The 14,929-nt window shown below is 48.3% G+C and overlaps 1 protein-coding gene across 1 annotated transcript in view; it reads right to left on the bottom strand.

Moving 5' to 3' along the window:
* Positions 1-13,360, bottom strand: part of EDAR (ectodysplasin A receptor) — a 32,802-nt gene extending 19,442 nt beyond the window's left edge. The window contains exons 1-4 of the mRNA XM_004691386.1: positions 13,307-13,360; positions 12,454-12,576; positions 11,240-11,421; positions 4,187-4,272 (exon numbers count right to left, since the gene is read on the bottom strand). Of these exons, the coding sequence (XP_004691443.1) occupies positions 4,187-4,272; positions 11,240-11,421; positions 12,454-12,576; positions 13,307-13,354 (439 nt within the window). The 5' untranslated portion in view covers positions 13,355-13,360. The remainder of the gene's footprint in view (positions 1-4,186; positions 4,273-11,239; positions 11,422-12,453; positions 12,577-13,306) is intronic.
* Positions 13,361-14,929: the final 1,569 nt, after the last annotated feature.

Here is a 14,929-nt window from a genome sequence, read left to right as displayed (position 1 = left end):
GCTCAAGAGAGCTTAAGCTGTGTCTTCAGAATAAATATGCCTGTGGGCTCTACTGGTGGTTGCTTCTCATCTTTGTCTCTTCTTATCCCCTCCTGCCAGGGATGGCCCACTGAGACTGGGTGACAGGGTTGAGACTGGGAACACAAGTATGCCCAGGCCTGTGGCTGAGAGAGGGCAGTGGATGCTTGCACCTGATTGATAGGGCTGGTCACGACGTGTGCAGGTCACTGCAAGTCAACGGTGCACACGAGGCTGTGCAGCAGGCACCTGCCTGCCCTTGCTGCCATGGCACGCCGGGCCGTGTTCTGCTCTGATTCACCAGACATTTCCCTCAGCTGAACTCCAGCCAGGGTCAGCTCAACAGCCGCAGGTTGCAGGGACTGGCAGGATGCTCTCTGGAATTCCTGATCCCTGAGCTGATCAGAAAAAAACAGTCTGTGCTGAGCATCTGAGGCTGAGAGGGGGTGGGGGCGAGGCGGTAGGAAGCACATAAACTGATAGTTCACGTCTGGGGCAGGTGCCCGCAGGACAGCATGCCAGAACACTCAGGGCCCCGGAGGCATGATTTCCAGGCTCTGCTATGGATCTGAAGCGGATTAACTTAGCACTAGTAAAAAAACTAGGGTATCTGGGCGCTTTCCCTCTTTTCCAGCAGTGCTGTGTATTTCTAGTTCATTGAACACCCTTGGAATGGCCCTTTAGATGATATTTCTCACTGCTGTTTCTGTTGGGTGGTCAGCTACAGGTCCACTTCCCCTTCCATAGCACTTCCATCGAAGACCAGCTTTCAATAAGCCAAGGGGTCAGGATGAGAATGAGAGGATGCTGGAGATAATTACAGACCCTGAAAGTAGGCAGAAATTTCCACACAAGGTTTATATTAAAAGGAGACAAAACAGGACGGGTTTATCTTTTCTCCCTTCTGAGTTGGAGACGGCACTGACTCAGCTGGCAGGCGCGGGGAGGTAAGGTTTTGCAGGGTGAGTGTTCACCTTACTCAGGAGGATTTTCAGATCTGTCCTCTATATGCAGTGATAGAATTCGTTGGGGCCTTTGAATTCTGTTATTCCACACCATGCATAGCTATGCTGATATACATTAGAGCCTGGTGGATTCTCTATATAGGCCAACGAATTTAGATTTTAAAGAGTGGTTTGTTTATAGAGCCTCACGGTTGCCAACGACGACAATGAGCCCCTGGAACTAGTGCTTAGGCCCAGCGCCCTCTAGTGGTGGAGCGTACAGCAACAGGACAGACGGAGCTGGCACCAAGCCACTGGCGGAGCCCTGGATGCTCACTGACACCAAGTCTTGGGCTCCGCCCCAGTTCTGCTGCATCAGGGTCTGTTTCTTAGCAAAACCCCCAGTGATGGGATGTACGTTCACATTTGATAAGGACTGTATTTAGAAACAATTTGCAAACTGATGTTAGGAGAGCTGAGTCACGTTTGAGTCCTGTCGCTGTGGGAACACGGCAGCTCTGCACTCCTACAGGGTACATTCTCCAGACAGGCAGACCCTGAGCCAGGGGATGTGATCGCTGATGCGTGGTAATAAAACAATGGCGATGGAGCCATTCTCAAGGCCCAATATGACCTCAGCAGCACCTCGGTGCTCCGTGAGAGAAGTTCCTCGCTGGTTGGAGTCCTAAGTGCAACGACAGGGGTGCAGGGCGGCTGCTGTGCAGGGCGTGAGGCCGAGGTAGAGCTGCACTGGAGTCTAGGCCCAACCACGGGCGACAAACAGCCCTGGAGTGGGCCCTTCCTTGAGGTTGGACGTATCTCCTCACCTCAGTCTTATGACACAGGTGTCTCCATTTTATAGTTAGGGAACAAAGTTTCCTAACAAAGTTAAGTAACTTTCCCAAGAGTGGAAACTTGTGATAAAACCCAAACCCCTTTCTCTTCTGCTACACCAAACTGTCCATTGTCATCACAACATAGACTCTTTTGCAAGGTCATTCTTACAGGCAGCAAGGTCATCCTCACAGGTGGCAAGGTCATCCTCACGGGTCAAGTTCTCAGGATGGTGCAGGAAGAAAACAAAACAAGAACGCTTTACTTGCACTAAGTGATCTAGCTCTTTGATTTCACTGAAAAAAATAACTGAAGGCCTTTGCTCTCACTTTCACTTACAGCTAATTTGCTAAGGCACAGATGGTGTTGGGACTGGAGGTGGTGAAGCATAGGGACATCAGTGCATCCTGAAGTTTTTTTGATGGACAAGTCCCAGACAGGAGAGAAGGGTGAGCTTCATTCAAGTTTCCTGACTTTACCATCTCCTGTGGACTCAGAAACACAGCGTCACTGAAGTGTGGCAACAAGCTGGAGACTCTGGGGTTCTGTTAATGAGATTCATCCCAGTTTCTGACTTTCCTGGGCTGTGGCTACTGATGATAGCTCTGTGGGTTTCAGTCTTGGCATCTCCATGGAAGCTGTAGTCATTGTCAAAATTTTTAGCTCTATCTTCTGACTCCAGATTTGCAGACCGAGGTTCCATGCAGAAAGCGGCACAACCCAGAGTTAGACAGGATAATCCTCCTACCCACACTTGAGATCCTGACAGGGTTCCACTCACCACAGCACCTCACAGACCTCATTTTTTGTATTTCCTGCCTGCCAGATGGGCAAACAGTGATCTGATGACTAGCACAAGCCACACAGCTCACTGGGACACAGCCAGGGCTGGAGGCTCCCTGACTCAGCTTCTATTTCTTTTCTTACCTCTTTCAGGGCTAGAGTCTACAAACTCACTATGAGGCTTCCCTGAAAGCTAATTTTCAACTTAGTGATTAAGGTTTGGGGGCTAGAGAGGATTCGCTCATTTTTAAAATCTCCAGGACTCAGGGGCTTGGTTCCCCCCCGTCCACCACCAGTTCTTGCCCGCCTCTTTCATTGTCAGAGGAGAGAGAGGCTTTCACCCCCAACACCAGCTCTTCTGGCTGTCAGAAATAAGTGAAGCCCCCACATCAAGAAGGACCCTGAGTGTGTGAGCTTTCAAACAAAAGGTATCCACTGAAAAGAGCAGTTTTTCAGATTTCAGATTCCTTTTCTAAAGGAAGTGAGTCTGACTTCTTCCCGGATGAAGAATCCAACCCAGAACCACCAGGCATTAAGTGGGTTTAGTTTCCCTGGCAATGATCATGACTTTACCATAGAACCTGCTGGCAGCCCCAGCCTTGGGATGCTTCTAATTAGTGAATCAATTAGTATAAGAAGGCAGGAAATTAATTAATTAATTAGGCAGGAAAGCTCAGCTTTAAAGACATGCTAATCTATTTTTGCCTGGCTTGTTGACTTAAGCAATTTAATAAGAAAGGTGTGGCCCTTCCTGGCAGTCCTGCCCACCTTCCAGCACCAACTCCAGCTGAACCTCAGAGATGGGGGGGGGCCTCCCTCTTCTTGCTCTCCTTCCCTTCCACCTTGCACTCTAAGGCATAAGTCTTATTCTATTCTCAAAACATTTCAGGTACATGAGTGGGTGGAGGCAGGAAGGCAGGGTCCCAGGGTAAGGTCCGGAATTGTGGACTACTGGAATGGAATTGGCACTGGAAGGAAAGTGAGGCAAGTTCCCTCATGCAGGCCAAACTCCAGCCTCCCCCAGCTGCCCATCTGTACCCCTGCCCCCATCACTAGTACCAAGACTATAGGGCAAGAGACTACACATACATCCCGTGGAGTGGAGATTTCTGGCCCTTCCCGACAAAGAGATGCCCATGAGAATCAAACCAAAATGAGAATAGGAACAGGAGTGCTCCAAGTGGGATTCAGAACTCTTGCCCATCATATTTCCCTGTGCCTCATCTGATTAAAGAAAAGTATATGAGAACTTACAAGTGCCTCGTGCCTTGCCGTACTTAGCAACTATGCTACCTTTGCATCTGTGAGCTCTTTGGTCTTTCCAATGAGTAGCTTCAGATGCACAGGTCCACCATATTACAGATAGGGAAACTGAGGCCCAGGGTGGTTGTATGACCTGTTCAAAGGGGCTGTTAGCCTGACTGATTAGCAAACCTCCCTTCACAGGTCTGCTGCTTGCTGTTGGGCTTGCTGCGGAAACATTTGTTTGGTCCCACTGTGGCTCATGGGCCTTGGTGCCAGGCTTGACCTCTGTGCACAGCACAGTGTAACCAGAGCTGTCAGTGCTGGACTCAGCATATTCTAATGGCAGGACAAGGGGAACTTACATTCCTTGGTGTTTGGAGGCGCCAGGAGGCAGGAGTAGCAGACCATGCCATAGATGTTCCTGGGTCTGTTCTCCAGCATGTAATAGCTACAGAGAGGGTGAGACAAATGGAGCAGACAGGTGAGCCAAACATAACACAAGTAAGATTACTGAGCATGTCCACGGTGGTCTGAGGAGGTGTGAAACACTCAGTGAAAACTGGGAGCCTCCTGGACAGGCAGCCCATCTTGACCCATAGGAGTTAGGAGTTTCCAACATGTATTTTTTTTTAATTTTATAATAGTTAATTTTTACATATTTTTGTGCATTTTTCCATCTCAGTTGCAATCCCCTTGGGTTTCCCATCACCGAATCAACAATGTGCCATCACCAGAGTCCAGTGCATTTCCCTCCCCCCACTGTTTTTAATCCCATTCCCCACTCTACCCCCACAAAATGTCTCTGGTATATAGCTGTTCATCATTATCATTATTTTCTCGCCAGTTTCGTTATATTCCTGCTGTGAGAGAAACCATCCGATATTTTTCCTTTTCTTTCTGGCTTATTTCACTAAGCATGATCTTTTCCAGCTCCATCCATGTTGCTGCAAAAGACATGTGTTTTGTTTTTTGGTTGCTGAGTAATATTCCATTGTGTATATGTACCACATCTTTTTAATCCAGTCATCCATTTTTGGGCATTTGGGCTGTTTCCATGTCTTTCCAATTGTGACTAAAGTGGCAATAAACATGGGGGTGCAGATATCTTTTTGAATCAGTGTTTTGTGTCTTTTGGGTAGATACCTAAGAGTGCGATTGCTGGATCGTAAGGAAGCTCCATGTTTAGCAATTTGAGGAAACTCCGAACAGTTTTCCACAGTGGTTGTACTAGTTTGTATTCTCACCAGTTTCCAGCATGTCTTACACTGACACATACTAGTTTCCAATATTGGGCCAGTTTGGGCTTTCTTTCAAGCTCCTTCGCTTTTGGTTCCTTTCACTGATGGATTCACTTTATGTATGTCATCACAGTCTTCATCAGCATCTCCCACCATCAATATCTGCACATCCTCCACCGGTGCACCGACTTGGCTCTCTGGGAGCCTCACTAGCCTCACTAACCAGGGAGCAGACCTTGTAAAAGGGGAGTATCCTCGGTGGTGCCTGACTCAGGCTGCAGCCACATGACATTATTAGCTGGTGACCCTGAGCTCCTCACACCGGCACCTCCCAGATCCCCAGAGCACTGCTGGCTGAGATTGAATGGAGTTGGTGGACAGCACATAGCTGCTCTGGACCAAGTCAATGTCCACAGAGGTCATTTCTGAGGATCCCAGTAACAGCGAGGTTAGAACTGAAGCTCATTTGTTTCCTTCTCAGGAAGCACTGACTGAAGAAAAGTACCTATGTGAGCACTGGAACTACATTGAAAAGGACTAACCATTCAAGACAGACAAGCCCTTTGCCCAAGCAATGTTCCATGGTGTGCTTTGAGCTGCCAGACGTCAGTGTGTCAGCCCCCAGACCACTCTCCGCCCTTGGGTCAGAGGTCTCCCCAGGCCCTACCAGGGTGGGCACCTCCTACAGGCACATTGCTTAGCTTCCACTCTCCTGCAGGCTGAGGCGTCAGGCACTGGGCCATTTTCTGGAGTGATCATGGAGCCACTTAGCCAGTGTGAGAAATAATTAAATAAAGTAAGCTGGTACTGTTTCCCTCATTATAATTCAAGACATAAAAGATCCCTTTCCACTTCTGGGTTTTTCTGTGGTTGCTGTTAGTCTCTTATCAGCAGGCATTCCCAGTTTCCCCAGACAGCAGCGCTCTGGGGCAGCTCTGGCTGGGGGTGTGGTGGGGTTGTCCCTGGACTCCACTTTCCCCAAACAGGACTGTGATGTTATGATTGCAACTGCTTACCCTTCTTCAATGTCTTTTATCCTCAAATCTCTGTGCATCTGGTAAACACTAATTAACCAATCCCAAAACACCCCACTGAGAAACCATAATAGCTAGTTCTATATAGCCTTCTGGAAAAAGCCTCATTCAAACCCACCTTCTACCCCCTAGAGAGGTCATCTGTACCCAGAACAGGAAGTGGGTCTGTCCCCAGGAGGGAGCATGAGGAAGCTCATAAGGGTGACAGATGCCAGGTCAGCCAAGTCAGACCTGCAGCTTCCTAACATCCAGACCCATCAGCCCCTTCTCACCTCCACAACTAGCACCTTCATGTCCTGTCCCCTGCTTCTCTCCCAATAGGGAGTCCATGAGCTGGCCTGTATTCCCAGTACCCTGTGCTAGGTGCTGAGGAGGGAAGGTTCTAGGTAAATCCTAGATAGAAAAAGATGAATGAATAACAGCAAAATCTTCATCATGGAAATTCAAAGTGCTGAGAAGGATAGAAGCCCTTAGGGCATTTTGTGTCTCTTTCCTCCTTTTCTAAAACTACAACCACAGTTTAGCCCACCCCGTTTAATCCTCTGGGTGCTGATGAAAATCTCTATCTGATGAAGATCAGTGGCCACCCAGGTGGGCAGAGCGTGCTTAGGCTTAAGAGGTCTCCCTGGCACTTTGGGGGTACAGGCCTGGGGAGACCATTTCCATCTGGGACATGTCTGCTGCCCTTTCCAAGCATCACAATAGTCATGCTGACTGTTCTCACTCTGGGTGTCTCTCACTCTGGGTGCCCCCAGCAACTGCCACTGAGCCTCCTGCTTAAGGATGTGTCTGAACCAACATGCATGATGAACTTAGTGAACTCAGTAACTTAAAAACTTAGTAAAGAGACAAGTTGAAGTCTGTGTGTGGCTGTTTTGGGATCCGCTAAACTCAGAGGGGGTGCTAAATGCCTTGTGTGCCCCTGGGGCCTGCTCTTTTTTAGGACTAGCTTCAACTCTGCGTGGTGTGCCTTAACACCTTAACTCCCTCTGTCTTGCCAGCACAGAGCAGTGGAGAATAAGCCTTCAGCTGCTCTCACCAGACAGATTTCACAGTGTGAAGCTAAGTGTTTGTTTAGGGATTTGTGGTGGCTAAAGGCTGCTGGGTCCCTTGTCTTTCTGTAAAAGCCTAGTTTTCTACACTTTGACCTGTATTTTGACTTTTGCCTGGTACTTCTCATTTCACCCCTTCCCTTCACCCTGTCATTTTTCCAAGATTGGTTAAAATCAGTAGCCTAGGGTAAGGTTCAGTTTAAATACACCTCTAGAATCTTTTATGTAGAGGTTGGTTTCCTTCAAGCCAAAGGAATATAGATTTCCCACCCCCCCACCCCCCCGAAGATCTTTTCTCAGGCTCCTGAGCGTGCGCTATGTGATGTGCCCATTGGATTTCTCTCACCTGCTCCGACACTGGCACAGAGGCCCAGCCACTATGCCTCCCACTCTGACCCCAGTGGCTCTCAGGTCCGGAATTTGAAAGAGATGGATGTGGTGTGGATGCCAGCCAGCGGGCGCTTCTCTGTGGGTAAGATGATGCTCTGGGGGAGGTTATAAAATCAGTTTCCTCTTTCCTCCTCTCCTGGCCTTTGTCCCTGTCCTCCCACACAGCCCTTTCTCAACAGGAAAGCCCCCGTGCCACTCATTGTTTAGCATCCTGGCCACATTCTGATACGCAGTAGAGGCTGTGAAGAATGAGAAGTTTCTTGCCAAACCACAGAGGGGACCTGTTGCATTAGGAAGACAAATCTGAGGCCGTCTGCATCCGCAGCCTGGAAGCCACATGATTCGGGAATGAAAACAGCCTTTCATTGCACTAACAGCGCCAACTTGCCAGAACTCCTTGTAATCCTCCTCGGTAACACAGCATAAGCACTTCATTTTGTCCTTTAAGCCCAGGGTATGTAATAGGAAGCTGAGGCCTTGGGGCCACTCCATGAAGGCTGAGTTCATCCGAATCAGCACCAGCAGGGTGGGGGCTGGAGATGCAGGGCCTAGCAGGGCACAGGGGTGAGTTAGCTGTGTCTCCGCATAGCATCCTTTATTCCCTCAGGGAATAAAGACTTGATCCAGTGTATAAAATAAAGGGCCAGAGAAGCAGGTCACTGCTGCCGTGGAGCAGGGAGGATGCCAATCAAGATTTCAGAGTTGGAAGGACTCCTCCCAGCAAGAAAACACAGGTTGACCCCACCAAGTCTACAGAAGTCCCTTGTCTTTTGAAGCCTTTTAGAGTCAGGAGTTCACGAATATTGCATTGTCACAATTTCTTCTAGTAAATATATGGGACCAACCCAGTTGTCTCCATTGCTACTGAATCAGTATGTCTGGTGAGCATGCTGATACCTGGAACAGAGTTATTTATTGCACTGGTCCCAGGGCTTGTCCATTCTGTCTAGGAAGCCTCTGTGAGTCTAAGAAAGATGGAAACAGTGCTCGCTGCTTCTTTGACAGCATCATATCAAAACTGCTGCTGAACCTTGCAGACACTGTGGATCCACAGGGAAAGCTCCCTTTGCCCCTGCCTCTCTACCCCAGTGAGTGCCTTGGTGCAGGAGTCCACCTGGCCATGACTCCTGGATCCTGTTCCTCAGCCTGGACCTTGATCCGGAGCTTCATCCTTGTTTATTTATCTGCATTTAAACATCTTGGTCTGGATGTCACCATACCTGAAATTCTATACACATCTTCATCTCCCTCCACCTCCTCCACAGAAATGCTTTTTCTTCCAGTATTCTATGTCTTAGCAAATGGCACCTCATGCACACAGCCCACCAAGGCAGACATTGGAGAGTTCTCTTCAAAATTCCCTTTGCCGCACCCAACATATGCTCACTGTGCACCTACTGCTAGCACCCAACATGTCCTTGGAGTTTTTCTTTTCCTCCAGCTGTATGAGCCTCCATCTTGCCCTAGTCCTTATCTTTGGTCCTAGGCTCCTGTCTCTTTCTCTGTCAGGAGGACGGCTCTAGGGTACAGCCCTGCTCTGTCTGACAGTATGCCTTATGACCTGGGGCAGAGGCAAGCTAAAGACTCAAGTCTTCAGTGCTGTTTTCTTCTCTGTTTGGTTCCTTTGCTAGTTCTATTGTACCCTCTATGTAATTTCTGCTTAGCCACAGAGAGACCTTAGTCAGCACCAGTTTCTGCTGGGTAGCTCACAATTTGTGCTCTAGTCTACATCTTAATTTGACTAACTCCCATCCATCCCAGAGTCTTCTAAGCCCTCCTAACCCATTTCCCTTACATGGTATGAGGGGTCCTTCCTCAGCTTCTAGAACTCCGTGTGTGCTATCTTATACTCTGTTCGCTTGCTCACTTGTCTCACCGTTCGAACTAAATCAGAGACTTTTTTGTAGGTGTCTTACTGGCACCTTCTTGAAAGGATCTTAATTCAAATGTTTACTGAAATGCTAGGTCGTGAATATCAGGGGAGCCCCTCAAAATATGGTTTTGCAGGGGGCCCTCCCTGGTGGCACAGCGGGTTAAAGCACAGCACTAAGAAGCTAAAGCCACCTCAGCATGAGTTCCATCCCTGCCTGCCCCGGAGGTGATCCATATGGCCTGGCAGACCTCTCCTGACCTGTGCGCTGTTCCCCTCAACAGTGTACTTCAATGATCTGCCTGTTTTGCTCCCCACTCTGTCTCTGGTGAATCTTCTCACCGCCTCTGCACCTCTGGCCTTTACCCCAGTTCTGTATGCACAAATAAACAAATCTTTAAAAAAAAAATAAGGTTTTTACAAGGGGTATTTTTTCCTCTAAGTGGGTATGGCAACGTGTGCAGGGTAATCCACGACACTACATTTCTTTCATGAATCATGTATCTGTACCAGTGAAAAATAATCAAGATGAAGTTCTGGGGAGCATATACAATAGTAGGCTGAGCCTAGCCCTCTAGAATGCCAGAATCCTGTGGAAACCCTCTCACCCAGAGCCACGTACCAAGTCAGAGCAGGCCCCGGATCCCAGGGCTTGTCCATTCTGGCTAGGAAACCTCTGTGCCATTAGGTTGGAAAAGATCAATTCTCCCGCTTCCAGCATGTTTCTTTTGGTGGAGCTGTGGTAGCATAATCTCAATAATGAAATGAAAAAGTACCCACTGACAGAACTGTTTTATCACATTTTCTAGGAGAAGAGTGCATTCTCTTCTAAGGAGCTACCTACATTTTTACATTGGGAAAATAAGATTCTATGATAAGTTTCCCTGCTTTTTTTCTTTTTCACTTGAAAACTGTTTGAGTCACGCTCTGTGTTAGGGTCGTTGGCAAGCGTTGCCCAGCACACTCTGGCTGTTGGCCTGGATGTGTAGGTCTATAGTTCAGGAGTTAGGTCAGAACTGAAGACAGAAGCCAGAGGAGACTCGAACTGAAATATGTTACAAGCAGACTGCAAAGTACAGTAAACCATTCAAAATGCTGCTGTTTACCAGGCCCACCTCCACCACTGCGGGGCCTCTATTCCCCTTGCAGGCCTCAGGGAGGGATGCTTTGGGCTTTTATTAGAACTCCTTGCGAGTATTATGTCTTGTGGCCACTAGAGGGAGCCAGCAGCAACAGCTGGGGCTTGCAGTTGACAAGGTGTTGAGGCTATGCTTGTTCCAGGCAGAATTGCTGATGTCTTGCTTGGAAAAGGAAGATCTTATCTTTCTGCATTTTAGGCTAATTACATTTTCACTTTGCTTTTTTGGGAAGGACTTTAATACATAACAGAATTGTGCTGTAATTATCGGCATCAATGCCATCAATGTGATTCAAATATTACTATTATTAGCTCTTTCTTTTTTTTCTAGAACACTAAAAATACTTCACTGTGAAATGAATCCTAGGGTTTTTTTTTTCCAGCAAAGTATCCCACATTTATTATCTCATTGTAAATATTTGACAAATTTGTTTGATTTGTATAGTAGAGACTCTTAAGAGACACGGAAGTTGAGACTGGTAGCCTTCAAGTCCTGTGAAAGATGGTGGGAGTTTGCTATCCCAGAAGCCAGGCTTCCTAATTCCAGACATGTGCCTTCTGGTCAAGTTGCCTCTTGTAAAACAGGATGGTTGGCAGGAGTGAGAGATAAAACTAAAGGTCCGCGCTGGCAGGGTTTTTCCTAGTGGGCACTAGAGCTTTTTTTTTCAGACCTGGCCTGGTGCTTCTTCTTACCCAGGAAGACAAGGTCCGCACTCAGCGTCATTCTCCATGTCCCCTGGAGTCAGCACGGTGGCCCGGAAGAAGCCTTCACAGTCTTTGTGGCGCCTGCATATCTGGTAGCCTCCTTTGGAGAACTTCTCTGCTGGGCAGGGCACGCAGCCGTAGTCCTCATCTTTTGTGCCATAGCCACAGGACTGACAGAGGAAGAGGACAGAGGATACAGGTGAGTTCAGAGTATCCTGCCATGGTCAGACTTGTGGTCCTCAGGTATACCAAGCTCTTAGATATAATGGTCGCATGGGTGCACAGACACACTGACCACAGAGGGTGTGCTGAGTGCACTGGTACACCAGACACAGGGCTATTTCCAGAAGGTTCTCTTGCTGGACACTGGCTTCCTGACCTACCTTAACTGGACACCCCTCTCCCCCCATCTCCAGCTCTGAGTGATATCCTTTCCTCAGTGCTCTGGGGTTCAGATGCTGCCCTTCTCCTGAAAGTCCCTGAAAAAATTCAGCCAGCTACAAGGATGTTTGTCGTGATGCAGTCATAGCAGCTGGATTTTCTTTGCTCTCTATAAGAGTCCCAGGCACAGAAGCCACATTTTCCTTAGCACTTACAAGTATGTGCTTAGCTTCCCCAAAGGAGGAGAGACCACACTCAGGAATAACTATGCATCTACTGATTCATTATCAGTTCAGACGACCTGAAACTTACCTAATTAAGTAGAATAGGAAAGTACAGGCACCCCTTGCTTTATTGTGCTTTGCTTTATTGCAATCTTGTGTGCAGCAAGTGTACTGGTGCCATTACCCTCACTCTGTGTCTCTATGTCACACTTAAGGCTTTTTTTTTTTTTTTAAGATAATGTAATGCTATTGCATACTTCATAGACTATAGTGTAGGATAAACATAACTCTCAAATGTAGTAGGAATTCCCTATGGTGATTCTCACTTTATTGTGCTAGTTTGGAACCAAACCTAACCTACCTCTGAGGTTGCCTATAATTTAAACAGATGCAGAACAATTCCAGAGAAATCTTATAAGTGCTGCCATCTCTCTCACCAGGTAAGCACAGTCCTGTGCTAATAGCAGCTCTAAATACCCAATCCTGAGGTGTGAAGTCAGCCTGCTAATCTAGCCCAGGCCACAGGGAAAGCAGCCCTGCTGGGTGAGGGCCTCGGGGACCAGCACCAGGTTGGGGCTGTGGCTGGACAGGCCTTACCAGGTAGGGCTCCTCGCCCGGCCCACACGGGGGACACTCGTGGCACAGCCCAGTGGTCTGGTTGTAGTACTCGTTCTCACCACAGCTGGAGTATTCCGCTCCCGCCGAGCACATCAGGGACACCTGCCGCAGGGGAGAAATCACTTTGGCTATCGCCTCTACACCTCCTTGGAGACACACACTGCTTTGGGATCAGTGCTCCGAGATTCCTGGGGAGCGTAGTGATGGGGGCCCTGCTTAATCAGTCAGTACCATAACGTCAGTGAATATGCTGGGTGAGCACCCCACTTCCCAGAAGCTGGCCGCTTCCTGACTGTTGCTTCCCTTCTTTGCCTGCCCCTCACTCGTGAAAACTCCCTTTTGCTTTTTACAGTGACAGGCCCCACCCCCAGGCCCTGCACAGGAGGTCTCCCTCAGTCTCTTAGTCACTCCTGGTCCTCTTCATCTCAAGAGGGAATCCTGGGTCTTTGTCATCTGTCCGACACACTGTACTTGCCACTTGTACACTTGCAGGTGTTGGGCTGTGAATTTCACACACTCAAATAAGCATGTGAGGATATTTCTGTCCTTGACACCCTGTCAAGGGAACTACTACAAAAAGAAGTCTAGTATGAGGCTGAGGATGCTATTCAGTGTTTTGTTGGCATTGTTTCACCCTCAGAAGAAATAGTGTGGGAGGTGCTAGGACCCCTATTCTCACCTCACATCTGTGGAGACTGAGGTTTGTGAAGTCAAGGGAGCTGCTCGAAGCTGTATAACTGTTGAACACAGTCTGGACCAAGCTCTTCCTGAAACCACTACCGAGGTGCTTTTGGGGTCAGGACAGTGTGGGCTCGGGTTCTACCCCACTTACCACTAGCATGGGGAGCCAGGGCGTCTGCTTTCCTCCCATGTAAGCCATCCTCTCTCTAGGCTGCTCCTGAAAGACACACTTCATCAACACCAGTGATAACAAGGGCTTGCGGCCACGTCTGACTGAGCACAGCTCAGTTCCCTTCAGCCAGTGGTCTGCATTCAGTCCCAGTGTGACTCTACCCTCCCTCCCATCTACCTCTCCTCTTCACCCCAAGAAAACAGGACAGGGGTCAGTGTACCTGGAAAGACAGGACAGATTGTAAGTTGAGCACCGGGCTACTGGGACTGACTTCCCCACCTGTCCATGGGCAGAGGCTCAGCGCGAGGGACTGGAACCCTTGGAGGGCCTATTGTTAGAGTGGGGGATGATGGCCAGAGAGCTTGGAGAACCTGGGGCTCCAGAGAGTCCTGCTCTTCTGAATCAAGGAGACTCCCGGAGATAGTTCAACAACCAGAGCCATGCCCATCCCCCTCTCACCCTACTGCAGCTCCCAGCCCGCCCTGTAGGCACTCCCTTTCTGATAAGGATGGGTCCTTCTGTACCAAAGTGACTAGAGACTGCATGTGTCCAGCTACTTGGAGACAACAGAAGCCCAAAGGGCTTACTGACTTGCCCAAGGACAAGACACACAGCAACTTAACAACAGAGGATGGGTACAGCCCAGCTGCTTTTTACCAATTGCTAAGTTAACACACTATTCTGAAGGAAACAGTGTGATTTTTCTGCTTTTCAATTTTTAGAATGGGGAGACCTGTGTTTCCATCTCAAGGCAATCTTGCCTGGGACTTCAGTTATACAAATGGTGCACTCACGTGGTCATCTAAATGCATTAATCATCACCTTCTCTGTCACTGTTTTCTTGCTTTGATGCTGGGGGTGAAATTGTGACAAAACAGCCCATCCTCTTTGAATGACTGGGTTGTGTGAGGAAATTTCCAGACTTAACCACACTTAGTCTAGAAGTCATTGGAAAGCCCCCTGAGACCTTTCACTTTCTGAGTCCTCTTGTTCTGGGTGAATCATTGTAGGGCATGAAAGCCAATAATTCCTGACACCATGAATGCAGGCTGCATAGGGTCCAAATGGAGATACCAAGGGGTAGGAAATTTGGGGATTTTTCTTTTGGAAAAAAGTCCTGAGCTTTGCCACTACCATAGACTCTTCTGAAGGCATTAGGGAGAAAAAGATTATTTATTGAAAATTAATAAGTTAAAGGTCAGAAGGAAGAATACCAGCTAAGCCAAGGTTGGAAAGGACTAAAAGGGCTAGCCAGTGAGGGGAGTGGGCCTGGTGTGTACAGAGAAAGAAACTTCAAGTATCCAGATGAGTCTATCCTAATGCCTCTAGGACTTCTGGGGAGAAGCTTATTTAGGAGAAGTTCCCCAAACATAAATGTACAGTGAGAAGCAACTGAAGGACAACAGAGCATCAAGTCTACTGCCCTGCCACTTCTGCTCACCTGCCACAGAGTGGCCACCAGCCACTGGTCCCACAAGGACAGGCTAGGCAGAGACTTAAGATAATGTGCTTGTTTACGGTTGCAGGGAACAAAACAACCGAATGGAATGTCAGTCCTGTGGAACATTGCAGGTGTTCTGCAAAAGAAACCACACAGAAGAG

The sequence above is a fragment of the Condylura cristata genome, unplaced genomic scaffold (assembly GCF_000260355.1).
Source record: "Condylura cristata isolate star-nosed mole 26May11 unplaced genomic scaffold, ConCri1.0 scaffold00031, whole genome shotgun sequence".
In the NCBI taxonomy this organism is placed as follows: Eukaryota; Metazoa; Chordata; class Mammalia; order Eulipotyphla; family Talpidae; genus Condylura; species Condylura cristata.
The sequence above is the reverse complement of the archived record's forward strand: the minus strand, read 5'-3'. Positions and strand labels throughout refer to the sequence as shown.